The sequence below is a fragment of the Pteropus alecto genome, unplaced genomic scaffold (assembly GCF_000325575.1).
Source record: "Pteropus alecto unplaced genomic scaffold, ASM32557v1 scaffold22, whole genome shotgun sequence".
In the NCBI taxonomy this organism is placed as follows: domain Eukaryota; kingdom Metazoa; phylum Chordata; class Mammalia; order Chiroptera; family Pteropodidae; genus Pteropus; species Pteropus alecto.
Window position 1 is genome coordinate 15,832,748 of NW_006434839.1, and position 22,354 is coordinate 15,855,101.

At 33.4% G+C, this 22,354-nt stretch overlaps 1 protein-coding gene across 1 annotated transcript in view; it reads right to left on the minus strand.

The window, feature by feature from the left end:
• Positions 1 to 1,497: 1,497 nt before the first annotated feature.
• ING3 (inhibitor of growth family member 3) overlaps positions 1,498 to 22,354 on the minus strand; it is a 29,490-nt gene continuing 8,633 nt past the window's right edge. The window contains exons 5-12 of the mRNA XM_006910574.2: positions 12,258 to 12,354; positions 10,387 to 10,458; positions 9,469 to 9,588; positions 9,056 to 9,213; positions 8,151 to 8,344; positions 6,712 to 6,904; positions 5,519 to 5,557; positions 1,498 to 3,991 (exon numbers count right to left, since the gene is read on the minus strand). Coding sequence (XP_006910636.1) covers positions 3,875 to 3,991; positions 5,519 to 5,557; positions 6,712 to 6,904; positions 8,151 to 8,344; positions 9,056 to 9,213; positions 9,469 to 9,588; positions 10,387 to 10,458; positions 12,258 to 12,354 — 990 coding nt within the window. The 3' untranslated portion in view covers positions 1,498 to 3,874. The remainder of the gene's footprint in view (positions 3,992 to 5,518; positions 5,558 to 6,711; positions 6,905 to 8,150; positions 8,345 to 9,055; positions 9,214 to 9,468; positions 9,589 to 10,386; positions 10,459 to 12,257; positions 12,355 to 22,354) is intronic.

Genomic DNA, 22,354 nt, shown 5'->3' on the forward strand with positions numbered 1-22,354 from the left:
TCACTGGAGACTAGCAGTTATACACTTTCCTAAGAAAAACTATTCTTATTCATTAACATAGGTAAGTAGAAACGGGGCATAAACAACAAGCATACACCTTCTCCATCCTCACTTCCCACACTGGCTTCTGGATTTTAATAAGCAACAGAAAAAATGAATGATTATAATATCTCCTTTGCCAGCAGTGAAGGTAAAAAAACAGCTCTAGATTAATTAAAAACAGAATCATATGGCTTTGAAGAATTTATTAAGGTATTATTAAATTCCTTTTAAATAAACATTTTATTATGCTGAAGTCTCTAATAATTTATTAGTTAAGGTATTGACTTACAAGGTATACATGACTTACTACTTTAACATGTAAATGACAAGAAGGGGACACACCTCTTCCTTGTTCAAACTTCGGTAAACAAAGCAAACAATCCTGAAGTCAGTTCATCTTTAAATCACTTTAAACTTTATTTCACTGTAGCAGAATCAAATCATGAATACTAGGATCCTGGATCAGAAATTACAATTTGTTTGAATAATTTAAATTTTATCATCTAAAAGGAAATCTAAAGATCTTGACTAGCAACTCTAATTTGTAGTTTCAGAAACTAGGAGAAAAGATTCATCTTAAAATTATAATTTTTAGCAATTTCTAACTTATAAACTAACTTTGTGGTCCTTAGTTTATAATCTTAATAAGTACTATGATCTCATCAAACTGTTCACTAAAATAATAATTTAATTGACATAAATTAAATGTCACCACTACCATTAAAACAATGCCATGTCACAGTGTAAAATGTTCTTCCCGAACGGACTCTTGCTTCACTTTCTGGATTCATTCCCTGACTGCATCTCTCTGCCCCATGGCCGCTCATTCCAGACTGCTTCCAAGTTCCCAGAATGCAGCTCTTGAACAGTCTTTTCTTTGAAAACCCTCTCTGCTCCATCTGTTTTTAGGAATCAGTTCAAACGAAACCTATGTTAAGTCTCCCAGTGTTCCCCAGGGTGCTCTGTACACTCACCTACCCATTACAGCATTTATCAAAATATAGCAATTGTTCGTTAACATGTCTGTCCATCACACTCCCCCATGAACACACACACACGGACTCACACACACCTCGATCTCCGTATTCTCAACTTTTACGTACTTAATGATTGTAAAATTATAAAATTAAACATTTTTGAGGATACTTTTTCTGTTAAAACCCATCTGCTGACAGATTTCTTTCTAAATATGTGAGTTGAAAGAAAACATTGCAATGTCTGCACATTCAGAGTATCTTCCTACACGAGCATATTAGACATTTATTTTTGTGAGACCGAAATAACTAATTAGATTGAGAAGACCATTTTTGAGGTCTAAGGACAAAGAGCGCTATGTTGCACAAACCTAAGATTGTTAAAAATCTAAAATACGTGGAATTTGCTTTAAAGAAAAGAGCAAAACAATTAACTGCCCTTAAAAAGAATGATTATATGTTTATCAAACAGTCAGCTTCATTTAGGCATTTAATTAAGCCATTTATTGCTTCAAGTGTGTCACCATGAACATTTTAATATACACTTCACAGCAGAAAGGCCTCGATTTTTACCATCTATAAATTGTGAACCCACATTTGGATATTTTTGTGCCACCACCAATTGTTACATGAGCTTTGTACAACAAAAATTTTGAATGTGTATTTTATAATACCAAAAATGTTCATTATACCCCTTGGTTTATATGTCACAAAGAATATTAATAATTGGCCACATACTTTCTTTTCCCATGAGGTAGTTCCATGTCTTGCTTTATGAGATATTAATAGCTTCCACTCATTACTAAACTGCAAAAAATCTTGGTTTACTTCTTTACACACGCTTCATAAAATATTAATGTTTGAGTTTAAAATTTGTCAAAATGTTTTCTGAGTGATTTGGTTAAGTAGTGGGATTCACACACTGGAAGGGGTTGTAGCAGCTGGAAATAGGGATGTTCCTAACTCTGACAAGGAACTTTCTCTTAAAATAAGGCTGTACGTAAGGCTTTTTCCTTTGACCAATTCCTATAATACAAGTAAGTTTGGAAAAATCATTATATTTAATTAGAACATTAAACAATACCACTAAGCATTTCCAGGCAACATGCTAATAAGCAAGTGAATACTATGTTATATATTATTTCTTAAATATTTCTTAAAGGTTTATAAAATCTCCATGAAAAGGTTGAGTATCATGAAATCATGATAACTATGATATCGTCAGTACCCACAAATGAACCAACTTAGTTTTATGGGTTGTCCAGTTATAAAATCAGACTGCAGCAGCTCAGAGTTGTGGAATGGCAAAGCTGGAAGAGACCTCTGAATCCCCTATCTAACCCATATCCTTTGGGTAGCATTGCATAGATTTTACAGTTTTCTGAGTAAGTTCTAAGAGGCTCATAAGTGGTTTTGATTAAAGCAGGAATCTCGTGGACCCAGTAAGTTTTGATATAAAAAAAATATGACATGATAAGTATTTTAAAAGCTTTAAGAATTTTTCTACCGACCAGACTCGATAGTATACCTTAAATAAAACTTCTTCCATGCAAAATTTATAATTTAAAGAGCACCTATAGAACAAAATCTTAGGAGTGTTTACAGACTTCTGCAGCCAGCATCACCCTGGTTTAATAAGGCCCAGAGTGATTCAAAATTTGAATTAACGGTCATACCAGCATGTGGTAAAATCAAAACTAGAACTCAACTTTAAGTTCTAATCCAGGGGGGTCTCTTTACTTAAATTGGTCACACTGCCTCAAGTCAAAACATCTATAACCATAATTTTATTTTATCTGCTGTAATTAGACTTCTTTCATGTCCCTTTGACTGAAGGAAAAGCCAGAGAAATGTTCTAGAAAAATACATTTGCATTTCAAATTTACATTAAAAATGTCCTTCCCTTATTTTCACATCACAAATTCCAAGTATTATTAAAGAAATAATACAGATTATACAATTTTCTGTGTCCTGGGCCTCTGTCCTTTTTAGATTATGAAAATTGGAGTTAAGAAATTTCCATTATTAAGTGTGTAAAGTATAAATACAAGTAATTTTTTAAAAACTTTATTTTAACACCTAATACAATCCAATTTTAGGGATTACTCGCACAAAAAAATAAACACATTTGGTATAAAAATGTTATCACTTTAACACCCTTTCCCCTCAGCCCTTCCCCCTCCCACCTCATGAACTGCACTCTGTCTGGATGCAGAAACATATAAAGACTAATGGCACAGATTCGTTTTTACCTACAGGAGTTTCTGTTTATGTACCCAGGTACTCTAGAGGACACCAGCCCACTTTATCACATGAACCATTTCCTTCAGCCTGCTGAATTTAGTTTCACAAAGAAACAAAGCTTATTATAAAGGCATTTTAAAATCCATTATCTTAAATTCTTTTTAGAAGCACTTTTTTTTTTGCGACCATTTATATACAGTGTTACATAACAGCTCTGGAGTACAGTACATGCAGCAGAACATACCTGTTGAATATAAAATACTTTTCTTAAAATCTTCATCGTTGGAATTCTTTGAAGTCTAAATTATAGAATGCCCATTAATTTCAGAAAATGGTTAAGGAGTACAAATGTCTGCATATGTCGGCCACTGAAATAATCCAAGGCTAACTGGAATAATATTCATAGCACACCAGAAGTGCATAAATAATTTACTTACATTATTAAAATACAACCCATAAAATTCAAGTTCAAGATCTTACAGGATTGTCTGTGGAAATCCTTTAAGTGGTTGCCGGGAAATGCATTGTTCCTTCTTTCTCTTTTCTTCTTTTTTAAAGTCTCATATAAAATGTTTAGTTGAAATTTGTTTCTTCCTTAAATGAAACGACCACCTTTATTTGTGCCGACTGCCTCTTCTCTTCATTGCAGCCGTGCACTGTGGACAGTACCATTTTCCTTTTGGTGCTTCTGTCAATCCAACACATCCATAATGGAACCATTCTATAGGGCACTAGAAAGCAAAATTACAAAGAAATTGTTTTTACTATTTCTCAAGGTTAGGGAGTATGTATTAAAATATGCCCAGTAAACAATATTAGATTCATGAAAACAGAATTTTTAGATCGAGGTGATTTAAAAACCATATGGTCTGACTGATAAGCTTCAAAGATGAGGAAATAGAGGCACAGAAAAATTATGGATTTTTGTTAACTCTGAGATTCGTGTAATCTATTCCCACAATCTGAAATAATGAACCGAAATTCACTAATTTTCATTAACTTGGAGAGTAAGTTGGTACCAACTTTCAAAGAGAAGAAGAAAGATGGATCTTTTATGTAGAAGGTAAATGTATTTTAAAAGTTTTATTTACTATTCAGCCTTATTTGCTCCCTCTTAGAGTGGAATAAGCTACTTGTAATGAAAGACTAAAGAGATACCCTAGGTTTCTTTTCTGGGTGTATCCTTCGATATGTAGAGGAAAAATATTCTACTCTTTGATATATTAATTAGGGAGCTGTAAACTCCCACAGAAAATCTTAGCATCAGAAGAGTGTAATCGGGAATGACGGATCAGAGAATGATGGGAATCTCATTCATCATTTTCAGTCAGTGCCCAGAAGATGGTTTATAGCAGTATTCTTGAAATGGTTGAGCAATACTGTTTTGCAATAATCACAAACAGCCCACAAGTTAATTTTAAGGAGGGAATTGGAAGGAGGGTTTTTCTCTACCTATGTGAACATGTTGCTGGGACACTGTCAGGTCAAGGAAAGGACAAATTTTAATGGACCAAGCCAACTCTACTCAATCTTCGGATTGTTTAAAAATTTTAAACTCTTATTATTAGCCTTAGAGCTCTAACATTACTGGGTAATTTTTCTATAGAATTCAGAGTTCTGTTACCCCTCTGGAGTAATAGATGGACAAAAGAGGGCTGAGCTGTATGAAAGTAAGGAGAGAATGAAAAATACTAGACAAAAATGTTCTCTGCATTTAATAAAAATCTCTCTAACCAAAATTAAGCTTCCTAAAGAGAGGAATTCCTTTCTTTCAAATCTTTATTTATTTTTTTTATATTAGAACTGGCTCTTATCAGGTGACACCTGCAGAGTACAAAACTATATTAATGGAAAGAAAATAATCGCACATGACATCTTCAACATGCCTACCCATCACCTGAGCATCATGTTTCTTAAAGAATGTATCATCTGCAAGTTCCAATTCTTTACTGTGATAAGTGAACTGGATTCTAGTAAACACAATATTCTTTAGCAAAGGGAGAAGAAGGTGTTTCTAATGTTAACACCTTTGAGAAATACAATCTGCATGTAAACCCATAAAATTAGCTTTGAAAGTTAAAATAGGAAACACTTTAAGGGACACTAACCTATTCTGGAGAAGAATACTCTAGCATTAATATGACATAATTAACATAACTGCAAACTGTTTCCTGAGACTGAGAAACACAGCAAATAAAAATATTCAAGTAATAATATGTGATTTTTCTCATTCCTAAATAAAAAAATTTTATACTTACATCTTGGTTATCACAGCCCACCATCTCACCATAGGATACCTAGTTAAAAAAAATTAAATATTTTATTATGACTATATACTAAGTATCTAAACTCAAATTAATTATTTATGATCTGTTAGAAAATAGAGAAAAATACACTAAGTACAGGGCAGAGTATATAGAGTTATACCATTTCATAGATTTTTTCCTAAAAGACTTTTTTTGGGGACAGGGCACCGGGGAGATACAGAGAAATTATGTGCTCTTTGAAAGTCTGAAAGAACTTACTCTAAATCACCTTTGTGGGTGGTTCCTCTTGTAAAGCTTTAAAGTTTCTTCCTTGGTTATTTACCTATTTAAGGTTTTTGCTTTTTCTTGGATCATGTTAAATCATTTATATTTTAGCAGTCAATAGTGCATTTCCTTAAAACTTCTAAACTTATTACCTATTATACGTTCTTTCTCAATTTTCTTTTTGCTGTTCCTTACTAGCACTTTATAGCACAACTTCCTAATTCTTGAATTCATTGAAGTTCTCAATACTGAATAATTTTTCAGACAGAGGTAACTAGATGGCATACTTTCTGATTCTCTGCACAAGTGTGAATATCTGCATCTGGTTCTATGCACATGAGCGACGACTTCTCTGGGTAACAATTGTGGGGGACACTCAGATATTTCCCTCAAAGGTCTACAGACATATTTCATCAACTTCTAGTTTTTTGTGTTATGGAGGGAAAATTCTGAGTGAATTTGATTTTGTTCTTTCGTAGGTTACCTACTTTTACTGCCAAGATATTTACAGAATTTTCTTAATCCAGGAATGGAATCAGTCAGCACCTTAATCTTGGACTATCTGGCCTCCAGAACTGTTGAGAAAATAAATTTCTGATCTTTAAACCACCCAGTCTGGGGCATTTTGCTAAGACAGCCTGAGCAGACTAAGACAATATGTACGTGGGGTACATAGCAGTGATATATCAAAATGTTTAATTTTAGGTTATATCTGAAGACTGAGATCATGGGTGACTTAACATGTTTCTTTATACTTTGTATTTACAACAAACATGTCGTATTTATAAGAAGCAGAAGAAAAATATACCCAAAAAAGAAAGAGTATTTTAACTGGAGTAAAAATAGCACTTAAAAAAGCGAAATCTCTTTTTCCTAATTTATTCAGATTATGCTTTTATAGGCATATACCAGACTTTTACCTGATTACAAATGCAATATCGTGGTTCATTTGGGTCATAAGTCCAATCAACCTGACTGTTTGAATCAGATTCTGGTACTACTGTTGTTTGTTGAGCGATTTCCTGTACGACAGTTGATGATGAAGAACATGATGACAAGGAAGAGGAGGAGGAGGAAGATGAGGACTGCTGGCTTGAAGACTTGTTGTTGTTTCTGAAAAAAACAGTATCAATTTTCTATGCTCAGCATCCAGAAGTAACCCGAGAAAAACTCTTAAATAAATGGCATAAAATGAAATGGCACCAACTGCATAAACTCACGTTTAAGACTAACTTAATCTGAAAAAACAGATTAAAACCACAATTATTTAGAACAACAATGAGTAACATTTTTCATAATGGTTTATTTTTGAGAATTTTTTGTTTTCAAAATATTTCAGAATTTTTAAAATAATTTTTTAATCAAGTTACTACTTACCATTGACTTAAACTGTAGGCAATACCTTTTAGAATTAGTTATGGCTGCCTTACATAACTATTTTTAAGCAAACTGAATACTCTTCATAAAATCTAAAATACAAATATATACACACAAACATTTGGTGAAAATGATGATAACCATCAACCAATGTGTGAATACTTACCTGTGTAGAACAGGAAACAAAAGGTTTTAAAATTCACAATTATTTCACTATTATCTGAATATTAATTAAATTTTAAAAATACAGAAATTTATCATCTGCAGTTATAAAAAATTTGGGTCATTAAGATGAATTAATTTATAAGATATTTAACACTTTAGTGGTAGTTCTACCTTGATTATTCTTTTAGGGATTTATTCACAAAAATAGAATACATTAAAAAAGCTATAGTACAATTATCAGGTAACTAATTCTGTTGGCCTAGCATTTGAATATCATTATGTGTGAACGTCAGGGATATGCAGGTACTTAGGACAGATGGTTCCAAAATCTGTTAAGTTTTCATACTTAAAATTGATATACTCATTCTAAGAGTGTCATACAAAATCTAAAGATGTTTTCGTAATTTTAGTTTTGGGGATATAAGACCAAGAATTAAGACATCTTGTTCTTAACCAAAATGAAGAATCTTATTTTAAAAAATTCCCAGGATATAACTGATATCTTATGCATTAATTTGCCTTGAAACACGTGACAAAATAGGGGTTATATATGAAGAAAGTTTCATAAAATGGTTTAACCTCATGGACGAAAGAAAGCGAGCAGAAGTAATTTATTAACAATCCCAACTTAAGACTCCAGAAAAATTTACCCCTTCGAAGTACAGCGGTGTGAATGAAAATGTCATATCTTCCACAGCTCTAAAGTTCAACCTGATCCATTACATGCTGCCTTTGTTGAACACATGGAAGCCCCGCTGGATGCCACAGAGACCGCATCTTAGTAAAGGTACAGGGCTACTGTCGCGATAAAACTTACTTGCTCTTTCTCCCACTCCGTGAGTCCGCTGCTGCTGAGCTGGCATTCTGTGTCAGTGTCGTCATGAGTGCTGAAGATGACGAATAGCTAGGTGTTTCCCTGGGCATCGAAAATTCCTTTCCCAGCTGAAAGTCATTATTTTTAAATGCTTCATAACTGGCTTTTAAACTTGATGTTCTTCGTCCCTCTTTCATCTTGAATAGACATTCGTTAATAGTATTAATACACGAATATGTAGATTTTCAAGTCTTATTATTTATAGTATTATTTTTATTTAACCAATATTCCTTTATTTTGTTTAAACATTATTTCCATCATTGTAATTTACGCTATTTTATGTAAAGAATCAGTTTTACAGTGTTATGAAGTAATTACAAGATGGGTAACTAAATGTGGAATACAGACGAACTGTATGGAAGTGAGTAAATTCAAGGCAGCCTAAGTTCTGAGGCTATAGAGGAAGCCCTGCCACCGGTAGGGAGAAGAAAGCACAGTCCTAGCAGGTGCTAGGATGGTAGATACTTCAAGGTTCTAAACGTGAAACAGAATTTTTGATGTGATTAACAGTGCAGACCCTGGGCAGAGTCTGCCTAGAATTTGATCTTGAACAGTGGGTTAGGTCAAGAACATGGGCATCATAAGCAAATTTTTGGGAGAAGGAATCTGTGTGAGATTGTATGAACCTATTTTTTACTTTTCCTATCAAATGGGTGATTTCTGCATACTCATTTCAATAAATAGTCAGATATCATACAACTATGATTTAAAAATAAAACTATACAATTAAAAAAACTTTTTAATTTTTAAACTATACAATTAAAAAAATGTCTAGTTGTTTCTAATGGAGTTTGCCAATGACAGACAAAATGAAACAACATTCTGTTTCTAAGACTTTTCCTTTTCACCTGTGCTGTAGCTTGAACTGCTTGAGCTGCTGCCATGGTAATTGCCCCTGCACCAGTTCCTGAAGATAATGAGCCAATGTTATAGGACGCCAGAGGTTGGGAGGAATTCACACTGTAAGCACTGTTGGAAGAGGCCGTAGAATTATTATTTCGACAACCTGTGTAAAATTAAAGAAGAAATAAAAATGGTTAGAAGAAAACATAACATTAGTGAGTTTAAAATACATTCTCTCTCAGCAGGGATATAATCATTAAATTTAAGTTTCATGTCACATTTTTTCTTTTACTTTTCTCTCCATATGTAGACTTTAACCAGGTAAAGAATCTATATGATTCATTCATTCTGAATGCTTTAGTTTCCTCTTTAACAGAATAAAAAAAGCAACCAATCATATTTATGATAATAAACTTACCTAGTGTATTTTCCTTAGAGGCATCTGATGTTAAGGTAGATAGAAGAGCTTCAGATTTAAACTTCTTTTCAGGAATATGATCTGTTGTCGTATGGTGAGAAGTTGGATTATATTTCCTTTCTGAATATAAATAAAGAATTCATGTGTTTTTTAAACTTTAGAGAATTATGGACAAGGTATAATACTTCCATCTGGTTATAAACTGGTACAGTTATGAACTGAGTTCCTCATCAAATATGTTTTCTTAGAAGACGGAACTCGGTGTCACATGTTTTTATTAAAAGCAGACTACTCATTTTAAAAAACTTCAGTAGTAAATTACTGCAGATAACCCATGATGCACCATGGTTCCACTTGTAACATGAGGGAAATTCTGTTTTGAAAACATTATCTACAATTTAGATGTTTTCAACCAACTTTTCTTTCTTATCAAATTGATTGGTCAAAAAAATCACAGATAAAGTCAAGGAGCCAGCTAGCTGCCTGACTAACCATTCATTTAGTCACTAACTCAGCAACTTTATTATACGCCAAACAGTAGCTAAGCACTGGAGAAGCAAGAAGGAAAAAGACACAGAGCCAACCATCAGGTAGTTCATTGTTTGGTTCAGTTGTAACTGCCTCTAGAGAGAATCAGGTGTCAGTGTGTAGGAAGTATATACTGCTATTAATACCATACATTCTTCCTCTATGAATCTGGAGAAAACAGACTCCCTATTCTTAAATCAAATATGTTTTTCCCAAATGAAGAAGAGAAGTCTGCCAGTAAGGTCAATGAAAAATATATCTTTCAAAATAAAAGGAAAAGATTTTTGTTTCTCAATCAGTTGTACAGATCTAATAAAAGAGAATATACAGGTAATATATGATGAGTTTTTAATTGTATTTACAATTTTAACTGTACTAAACCAAACTTACTTTCCACTGGTGTATGTGAATGAGCGTGGTGATTGTTCACTGGCTGTGAAGGAGTATCTAATTCCAAAGATCCTAAAAAAAAAAAGAGAGAGAAGAACAAAGATACAACTTTACACAAAACTTTACACGTCAATCAACTATAGGCACTGTGTACCTTTTCCCAGCAGAGGACTAGTAAACTGATGCATATGCCTGTGTCATTTTAGTCAAACATGTTAGAGGGTCACCACTGCCAACTTCACCCTGAACCAATTTCATTCTCTCTCTGAACAATAAATAATCCATTTCTCTATATTCACCTTACATACAAAACAGCTCAAGGCATGCTAATGTCTAATAAGGGAATTCACGACAGTAGGTATCATGTAAATGGATGAATGGATATTATAACCTCATTACTGATAAAATATGAAAAACTCAACCTAGTCTTAGTGAGTTGATAACCTTTCTACAGGATATCTTAAAGTATCAGGTGATGGGACATCACCATATGAGAAAAAATTCTTTAACCATTAAAATGGCATAAGTTTGTAAAGACTTCCTAAAAGAAGTTTAGGGATTTTACTTGTGAAAAATGAAACACTGAATCTCTACCGCCAAGCTTTAAAATACTTTCAAATAAATTTTACGGGTCTATCTTGATCTCTTGAGATGAACTTATGGCAGGGCATAGCGTGGAGCAGTTTTTATAACTTGATCCGATTTAGTTTCACATGTCTGTGTCCTTACACATGATGCTTCATGAACTTTCCTGCAGTCTTAAGAAGGTATGAATTGTCATTATTCAAAACTATTATCAGCATTTCAAAAGAAATCAAAGCAGCTATAGGATATTTTATTTTGTCTCCAAATACTTATTATTCTCAGATAGGGCTCCCCTGGAACAAAAGTTCCACAAATAAATTAGGTGATCATCTAAAGTGATGGATCTGCTTTTGAATACAAAATGCAACAATGGATACCAAGATGGATTTGTGCCTGCCCGCTTCTCTACTTGACCTTTAGTAAGTATATAGAGATACATAACCTAACACTGTAAAGAAACCTTTCATCTGTGGGTAGAAGAAATATATACATGCTCTTGCTGTTGAAATACACCAAGAGAAAAATATGTTTGAACACTTTAAATAATTCAAGTAGAACTCGGTCATAATACTATTTTGATCTAACTAACATTTAGTGAGTGCTGACTCTAGACTTAGCACCACATTATGTGCTTTTATGAACATTACCTATTTAGGTTGGAAGAAATGCTAAATTAGATAAGGAAACAGTTCATGTCTCCATTGTTGGAAAGTCTCCTGAGTTAAATCCAAGAAGTGATAAGGGTAAACAACTGCAGGGGATCAAGTCAAGCCTTGCAAAAAAGTATTAAAATGGCTTTTTGCTGATATGAGAAAGTTTAGACTTTTCTGAGGAAAAAGAGAAAGTGTTATGGGATCCATCAAAATCTTTCTTAGTAAAGCTGAGGAAAAGCCTTAAGACAGTTTTTAAAAATAAACATTAACCTTCCTCAAGGCTTAAGTACACAAAGAGGCAGGGCAAAGACAATACATTTAGTGACAGACGGCTGACTTATTTCTAGATAGTTATATTTAAGTCTTTGCTCTTACCACTCATTTTACTAGCATATTAAAAAATGGAAAGGCTTAATATGTTATTCTCATAAGGAGTAAGTGGATAATATCCTACACTATCACCCTCAGTATCCACGATCCAAACAATTCCACTGCCAGGGTCCAAGCTCCTCGACCCGGTTGCCACCATCCACCGAAGCTCTGGATCTGAGAAGTCTCTGAGGGACAAGCGTCTCCTCAGTGGTTTGTGCACACACTGTCCAACATTGATGGAAAACTGTAGATTTTACTTACGCCTCTCTAATATTTCTGTAATTCCAGCATTATCAGCTTCCAGCTCCATTTTAAACTTAGCCAGCTCCTGATCCAGCTTTCTCAAGTGTCGATCTACCTGTTTCAAAGAAGATCAAAGATAACCAACAAAATCTAGGACACTATTAAAGTGTCAGTTTATTGAGAGAACCTAAATCTTTTGTTTCTGTTTGTGAATCTGTTTTGTATACTTGAGGAAGTCAATAAACCCTCACTTCCGATTGTTAACCCTATAAAATGAAGATTCTAGGCTAAATAATCTCTGAAGTCCCCTTTTATAAATTTTAAGTTTTAAGAAAATAATTGCAATTCATTAGAAAATGTTCAGAAGAAGTAGGATATAAAAACTAAAACTGACATTAAGGATTTGAAGGTGCACAGGAGGGCTGGTAACTTCACAGTATGCCCTATGATTACTTTCACCCTAATCTCCTCTTATAATGAGGTCATCCACACTGCCGTACCATAATCACTGATACTTAGAATGAGGAATGAAAGATCCTTAGTCTACAAACAAAGAAGCTACTGTATTCTATACATACATTTCTCTAAGGCAGAAAAGTGGACAATTATACTTGTAAATATTTATGTAAAGGGCTGGAACAAAAGGCGTTTTTAGCCAGAAAACTCCATTCCCCCAAAAAGCCTGGTTAAAATAGTTTTATTATAAAACTACTGCCCTTGTAAAGGTGGCAAATTTTGTTTTCTCTCACCTAGAGATATTCTGACTGATGTCAGAAAATGATATGACACCTCAAACTAGCAACAATTCTTATTGTATTTTTAAGCTTATTATCTTTTAATACTTTTTCAAATTTACTACTTTGAAGTGAAACCAAATCATGAAATCTTTGAAAAATATTCATGTTACATTATTGACATCTTTTTTTCAAACTCGTTTCCCACTGGATCACTATTATAATTAAGAGTAACTTTTTTACAAGTATCATAATGTCTATGATACATTACAAGGGTAAGTATTTTAAATAAGACTTTCAATTAAATAATGTATATCTAAAATAAAGAGGAAGGGAAGAAAAGTAGCAAAAGACAATTTGTGTGCGTCAGATGTGAGGTAATATGCTTGGTGCGTTAGATAGTCTATCTTTTTTAGCCTTGCTTCTAATCTTCTGAGATTGGTTATTACTGTCTCCATTTCAATAAGAAGAAGGCTCAAAGGGGTTAAGTAACACACCCCAAATCAATAGCTACTGCATTGCAGAAAAGAGATTTAACCCTAATCTATTTGTAATAAGTTGTGTTTCACCATTTATATCTAACGTTGCCCTCTGAACTTGTACATGTGGGAGCCAATTGTTTCTTAACTCAGAACAGAATTCAAATTGAAAAAATAAAATAGGAATATTGTCTTATTATCTGCATTTTATATATTAACAGCAACCAATGGGGTGTTGGTTTATAATTTTTTCAGTAATTTAAAGCCAAATTTTCCCTTCATCTTCACACACAATATACTTTTCAAAGCTTGATAGAAGTTGTAATTAAAGTATTTAAAATCCTGTAGGGTCCATTATGGACATTTGCTCCTAATCAAAGAACTTGCAGGTAACTGAGCATTCTTTAATGGAACCTCCCTTCCAAAAATAAAGTGTGAACACAAACCTCAGTTATGCAAGAATATCTTTTACATTGTCAAAATTTAATCTCAAGGGAAATCAGAAAAAATACTCATATTTAAACTCCAAGACAAATGAATGCAATAAAAATACTCTACCACCTTTCTTACCTATTTTTATTTAGTAGTATAATTATACTACTAATAAATACTGAGTTCCTATTATGTGCTTGGTTCTGAATTAAACACAGGATATATGAAGTATGAGAGAGAACACCTGCCTTCACAGTAATTAGAATTTAGTTAACATATCAAGATTTATATAAGATTTCTAATATAATGAAGGTTTAAAGTATGTGTATATATATCCTAGATGTAACAAATAAGCAACAATTGAAAGTGGGTCAGAAGTAGCTAGCGCTTGAAAAAACAGAACATTGGGCTGTATAGACACAAAGGAAGTATAAATGCATCAGTGAAGAATGGACTGCATACAAATAGATGGGAAAAAAGAAGTAACAATTAAAGAATGTAAAGAGACAGGAAGACAAACAGTATTCTCAGAGGAAAGGAAAGTATGGTGTGACCTGTAATAGGTATAGTATAGAGAAGAAAAAGTGTTAAAATCTCAGTTGGGAGGGTGGGGTTAGGGTGAGATGAAGACACTATACACACCCACTAACTCATTCCGCCCTTACATCTAAGAATTGTTTCACTGTATTAAAGATAGTACTGATAAGATTTATTACATCTGAAAGCATGGAAAACAAAGATGAGAATTTTCAGTACTAAATAGCTCAGAAAAAGCAATGGAACTCAAAGAATTAATAACCCTAAAAACCAAATTCATAATTAAAATAATCAAAGAAAAGCCTTGATCACTGTGGTGGGCAGTTCTTGGTATGTAAAAAAGATTATGAACTGATAATAAGCAATTATTAGGCAAGAGATTTTCTGAGATTCACTGTTGCTCTACTAATCAAATCAGAAGTTGCAAAGTAAGTTGGCCACAATATTTAACTTAAGCTATAATCAGGATACTCAAAAAGTATTAAGCGGCCATAGCAAGAGCTTAGTTGAACTTGACTGAAACCTATGAAGTGGACTGCCTCCTCCGACATGATTCTGAATGCGTAAAGCACCTATTCTAGCTGATCACAAAGCAAGAACTTAAGTTACCCGATCCCTGCATAACACCTGACCCCATATAAGACTGAGTTATAGTGAATGGTAAAAGAGTACTGACTCAATTGAGAGATTTTCCATTAACCATAGATTCCTAACGTAAGGATGAAAACAGAGTCCCCACTTAATGTCAATAAACATCAGTCACAAGGTTCCAAAAATCATATTCTATAACCCCAAATCATAAATGCTTTAAGTTTAAATCATCCTTTTCCTGACTTCTTCAGAGACAAAGGAAACTATCAACATTATTTAACATATTCATCATCATAAATATATTTAAGTCAAAATTAGCCTCTCTGAATGAAACAAAAAAAAATCCTCATTCTTTAATATTTTTGCATAGAGTTGTAATCATTTATTGTTTTGTCTCTCCCAGTGTTCTAATATTCAAATTTTAACGTGTGTCACTGATGGATCCAAAAATATATGTACTTTTTAAAAAAATTCTTCAGGATTTGACAAAATCCAGCATCCATTTCCGATAAAAATCTCAGCAAAGTGGGAATAGAGGGAACATACCTCAATTTAATAAAGGCCATGTATAGTAAACCCGCAGCTAACATTATCTTCAATGGGAAAAAGCTAAATGCGTTTTGCTTATGATCAAGAACAAGACAAGGATGTCCACTTTCACCATATTTATTCGATATAGAATTAGAAGTCCTAGCCAGAGCAATTAGATAAGAAAAAGAAAAGGCATACAAACTGGAAAAGAAGAAATGAAACTATTATTTGCAGATGTCATGATACCATAGAGAACCTAAAGATTCCACCAAAAATTTATTAGGACCGATAAATGAATTCAATAAAGTAGCAGAATACACAATTAATATTTAGAAATCAGTTGCATTTTTACACACCAATAACAAGCTATCAGAAAGAGAAATTGAGAAAATAGTCCCATTTACAATAGCATTAAAAATATACCTAGGAATAAATTTAACCAAGGGAAAAAACTTGTACTTGGAAAATTATAAGACACTGAAGAAATTAAAAAAAGATACAAATAGATGGAAGGACATACTGTTCTCATGGACAGGGAGAATTAACATAGTTAAAATGTGCATACTACCCCAAGTAATTTACAGATTTAATGCATCCATCCCTATCAAAACACCAATGACATTTTTTCACAAAACTAGAACAAATAATTCTACAACTTGTATGGAAGCACAAAACACCACGGATAGCCACAGCAACCAAGAAAGAACAAAGTTGGCGGTATCATGCTATCTGATATCAAACAATACTACAAGGCTATCATAATCAAAATGACATGGTACTGGCATAAAAATAGACACATAGATCAATGGAATAGAATAAAGAGCCCAGAAATAAACCTGCACCTATATGGTCAATTAACCTACGACAAAGGTGGTAAGAATATACAATAGGGTAAAGAGAGTCTATTCAATAAATGATGTTGGGAAACTGGACAGATACATGCAAAAAAATGAAACTAGACCACGTTCTTAAACCATATACAAGAATAAACTCAAAATGGATTAAAGAGTTAAAGTAAGACCCACAACCATAAAACTTCTAGAAAAAAAATAGGCAGTAAACTCTCTGACATTGCTTAGTAATATTTTTTTCTGATATATCTCCTCAGACAAAGGAAATGAAAGGAAAAAAAAAAAAACAAATAGGACTTCATCAAACTAAAAAGTTTGTGCACATCAAAGTAAACCATCAACAAAACATAAAGACAAACTACTGATTGGGAGAAGATATTTGCCAATGATATATCTGGTAAGGGGTTACTATCCAAACTGTGTAAAGAACTCATACAACTTACATCCAAAAAACCAAACAATCCAATTAAAAAATAGGCAAAGGACCTTAATAGACACTTCTCCAAAGACGACATACAGATGACCAACAGATGCTCAATGTCACTAATCATCAGAGACATACCAGTCAGAATGGCTATCATCAATAAATCAACAAACAACAAATGCTGATGAGGATGTGAAGAAAAAAAGGAACTTCATGCATCGTCAGTGGGACTGCAAATTGGTGCAGCCACTATGAAAAACAGTAGAGAGATTCCTCAAAAAAAAAAATGAAAAATAAAACTAACTTATGACCCAGCAATTCCACTTCTGGGTGTTTATCCAAAGAAATCCAGAACACTAATTTGAAAAGATATACGTACCCCTATGTTCACTGCAGCATTAATTGCAATAGCCAAGATATGGAAGCAACCTAAGTGCCCATCAAGAGATGACTAGATAAAGAAGTGGTACAATTGAATATTATTCGGCCATAATAAAGAATAAAATCTTGGCATTTGCTATAACATAGATGGACCTAGAGGGTATTATGCTAAGTAAAATAAGTCAGAGAAAGACAAATACCATATGATTTCACTATATGTGGAATCTAAAGAAAACAAACAAAACAGAAACAGACTAATAGATACAGAGAATAAACTGATGGTTGCCAGATGGGAGGGGGGCTGAAGGGCTAGGAGAAAAAGGTGAAGGTATTAAGTACAAATTGGTAGTTACAAAATGGTCACAGGGATGTAAATATAGGATGCACAATATAAGGAATAGTCAAGAGCATTGTAATAACTATGTATGGTGCCAGCTGGGTACTAGACTTATTGGGGGATCACTTCCTAAGTTATACAAATGTCTAATCACTATGTTGTACAACTAGAACTAATATAATATTATATGTCAACTCTAATTGAAAAAAATAAAAAAATTATAAAAAGTTTCTATATGATTTATGGTTCCCGATATGGTCAAATTTTAAAATTTAGATGTCTAGCTTACCCTTTCAGAATGAGCACTCAGTGTACAGGGTTCTAAGGTGAAATCCATGGCAATAAGAGATAAACTTCTATCCACAAAAATAAATGATAATAGTGAATAAAAAGAGTAAATTGGGGAAGAAAAAGGAAACATGATAACAAATTATTTTTCTGATGTCATAACAATGATTCTTTTCATCTCTTAATTATATTTACACTAGATGAAAATCTGATCCATCTTTAGCTTCAATCAAATACTTGAGGCCTTAGCATATAAACTACATGTAATTATCTTCCTAAAAGACATGAGACAAATCAAAAGGTCAAACTTACATGGTATATTTCCTTAATTAGAGCATCAGATGAAGAATTCTTAAATTTATAGGTATAATGTGGGCCTGAAATATAATTGTCTCAGGAATAGATCACAATATAAAAAAGAAACAAGTACAAGGGTATTGAGCACCTGTAACAGACAGCTAAAATCATTCAAGCATTAACTAAAGACTCAAATTTTATCAGAGTATACATAAATCAACTTATTAGGTATTATAATCTAATACCTATGAGTAACATCTGGCTGAGGAACACAAATATGTGCTTAATGATGATGAGTATCAGGGTTCTAGAAGGAAGGTTTTTTTCTCTGTTAGTCAAATTTCACTAAAACTACTACTGAAATAAATTTTTAGTTGTTATACTGAACCCCAATTCCACAAATTTCTTCATTTATTGGTATTTACATAGTCCAATTTCTTTCCTTAATAAATGAAGTATGAGAACACTGATGGTCATAGGAATAAAAAGTTTACTACTGATTTTAGAAGTAAACAAAATATTTAAATGAGAAATAATACAATGAAATACCATGCTACAATAAAACAATGAGGGGCAAAATCAAATATGATTATACACTAAATTTTTATATCTTAAACTCTGTTAAAACAATACATGTTTGTTTAAAATTACCATAATAATATAATGTTTAAGTAAGGGCATCCATCAATCTCCTCTAAAGTGTATTCACTCCTCCATTTCATTGGCCTCCCATTGCTTGGCTTACAGGATCTGCAATGTGCTGGCTCTTGCCTGCCTCCTCTCATCTCTCTCCTCCTTCCTCACTACATATCAACTACATTGGCCTTTTTTCTGGTTCAATGTGTCAAGCCCTTTTCCACCTCAGATTTTGCATTTGGTAAATCATCTGCCTGAAATGTTCTTCCTTAAGTTCTTCACATGACTGGCTCTTTCTCATTTTCCAAGTATCACGTCAAATGTCACCTCCCGAGACTACATTCTTAACAGCCTCCCCCAGTTATTTATTCTTTTTCCCTTTCTCCGCAATGTTTATATCTTTCATAGCATTTATGAAAATCTAAAATAATCTTTAAAAGTTCGCTTATATTCATTGCCTATCTGTCATTACTACTCACCTAGCACCAATGACTGCTCACAGCTGGAGCTCTATAAATCCTTGTTGTTGAATCAAAGTTATACTCACCCACTATGTAGAGCTGTATCAGAAGTACCACTGTTTACTGAATGAATGATCTATGAGTAAAAATTACTGCAGATTTACACTTACACTATGTCCCATCCACTCACCTCTCAAGTACACGGTGTTAGTCTAAGCTCTCAAATATTAAATGTTACAGTAATTTATTTCTTTTTAATATTTATAAAGGCTTTCATGTGGATGTTTACTGTTGATATTTTGGGGAGCAGAACTAATTTGAGATGGTAAATCCATTTAGTGACCTCCCTACTGAACAGCCACTATTTCCTTGATGTTTGACTACAATTACTTGGAAGGCTAATAAAGTAAATGTCTTATCTTCAAGCATAAAGTGTTCAAACACCACAAGCCACTCTGGCAATAAGGTGCAGCACACAAAGCACAAGCATTCCAAGGAAGCTGTATAATTGGTGTCAACATTTTAATAATTATTTATTTGTGATAAGTGATGCTAGTTTTCATTTACGGAAGGTTAAATTTCATTTAAAAATTTACTTAGTAAATAGATATACAGGTGATAGGAAATATTGTAAAAACCTTAAAGGTGGAATGCAAATGATTAAGGTTTGGAAAATAATGGATTAGATCACCTTGAAAAAGTCTTTGTCCTTCTGTTCACCATTTAACTAATTCATTGTACCAGGCTCTGAGGGTACAGAATAATTAAGAACCTCACTTACCCTGAAGGGTCCTGGTTTTAATTTTTCAATTTTATTAAAATAATAAAATAAGACTTTATTGGGAATGAATTAACTGGATGTCCGGTATTGTCATTACTTTGTATAGGTCTAACAATGTTTAATAAATGTTTTGCCAATTTTTATTTTATGAAAATAATAAAATAAGACTTTATTGAGAAAGAGTTAACTGGATATCCAGTACTGCCATTACTTTGTATAAGGTCTAATAATGTTTAATAAGTATTTTATCAATTTAAAAGGAATCTCTCTAAAAGCAAAGGAACTGAAAGTAGCAACAATTTTATAGATAATGTGTAATTATTAAGTGGAAGATATTTCATTTAAAACATTCAAAACACGTATATTACAATAAGTTTTAACATTTTTTAAAAGCCCCTTTTGTTGAAGGCACATCTATAAATTCTGCTTTAGAAGAACTTTCGAAATGAGCTACATATCAAAGGAGGAAATTTATCCAAACTGAAGAAACTAAAAAAATTGAGAGCGATTTAAAAAGAGGAATACCAAAAAGATACGAGCAAAGACACGGACCACACAATTGAGTGGTCTCCTACATTGATTCTGTAAAGGAAACTAAACTCACCTGAATTATATTATTTTCACTTCTCCTGGTTTAAAGTCATACCTTGAAAAGAAGTGGCTATTTTCACTGCAGTCTACTGAACCAATCTCAGCATACTAAAGTGTGACTCTATAACTTTTTGAGAAATTGCCACCCAACTAAACTATATCTGACGCTGTCAATGACACCATTAAACTCTATCCATAAGACTCATAACTTAAGAGTCATGTTAGTGCTCCTATTCTCCATGAACTTATTCAGATGATTTTGCTCAACAAATATTTATTGAGGAACAACTATACTAGACTCTGAAGACACAGACACACACACACACACACACACACACACACACACACACACACACACACACGACATAGTTCCTGACATTTACAGTAGGGAAGTTACAAATAGACAAATAAAAGGTAAATAAATAATTACAATTCAAGCAATAATAAATTGATGTGAATAACAACGATTTGGAAGCTAGCATGATTTTGATGAAGGGTGGGGTAAAGGGCAAACTGCTAATCACCTATTCAATATGCGTTCTCTCCTTTTTCCTCACTGACAGAACCCCACATACCTGGGGTGACAATGTGCCATGTTAAACAACAATTCTCAGCTTCCCTTGCAGCTGGAAGTCAGTAGGTGAGGCTTCCAGGAAGGCACTTTGAAGGAGCTGACTGAATTGCAAAATATGCCCTTCTGAGGATCCCCTATGGTAATTCTTCTACCTATCCAGGAGGAACTGATTGGAAAGCAATCTGCGACACTGATGATCTTAGAGTTGTCATACAAGCCCTGGTCTGTCTCCTCTAACAGTTATTTTAATGAGAGGAAAAGAAACCTTTTGTTTAAATCACTCTTGTGTGGCTTTTGTTATGTGCTGTCAAGTCTCTTCTCTTAGATATAAATGACACGAATATCAAGATTACTAAAATGACTTTAACAAAACAGCAATGCTTGTGAAGGATTATGAAACATGGAGAAAGATACCAAGCAAAGATGAAAAGGAAAAGCATTCCAGTCATTTTTTTTTCTTTTTAAAGTACTTGAACTATGGCAGGCTGAAGTAGAGAGAAAGGGATAATGAGAGGTGCATACTTAGAAGGTAAAAGGAACAAGACATGTAAGTAACCAAATGTGGAGAAGTTAAGGGCAAGGAGGTGTCTAGGATGACTTTCAATATTCCAATGTGAATGACTACGAGGTCAGTGGTTCTCCTGGAATTAAGAAATAAAAAGTGAGTGTGTGTGTATTGTTGTGAGGGAGAGAAAAGAAAGAGGGGAAGCTAAGAGTTCAGTTCTCATACAGAGTTCTAGGACCTAGGAATTCTCAGATAAGATGAATAGACTCAGAAGAGAAGTGTGGGCTTGAGGAATAATTTATAAATAATTGTTAAAACTAAGAGAACATATGTAAAAGTAATGGAGGAATGTTTCTCAACTTAAGGGGGTATGGGTTGGGGGAGATAAAACTGGCATTTGACAAAATAATTCTTCACCATGGGGTATTTGGTCTTCCTGCCCTCTGGAGTTGGGGTAGAAGACAGGAAGAGAGTTACCTCTATGTGAGAACCACTTGGACATAGATCAAGGACAGAACTCAGAAACAGCTACCATTATGAACGATACTCAATGAGACTGAGAAAGGCCACATAAGTGAGAGGATAACACAGATGACTTAAGTCTCAAAAAAGAATGGATTTTTACATTACAAATATGATGGTCACCTGAAATAGCTATGAAGCATTAAAAAAGAAAGAGAAGGAG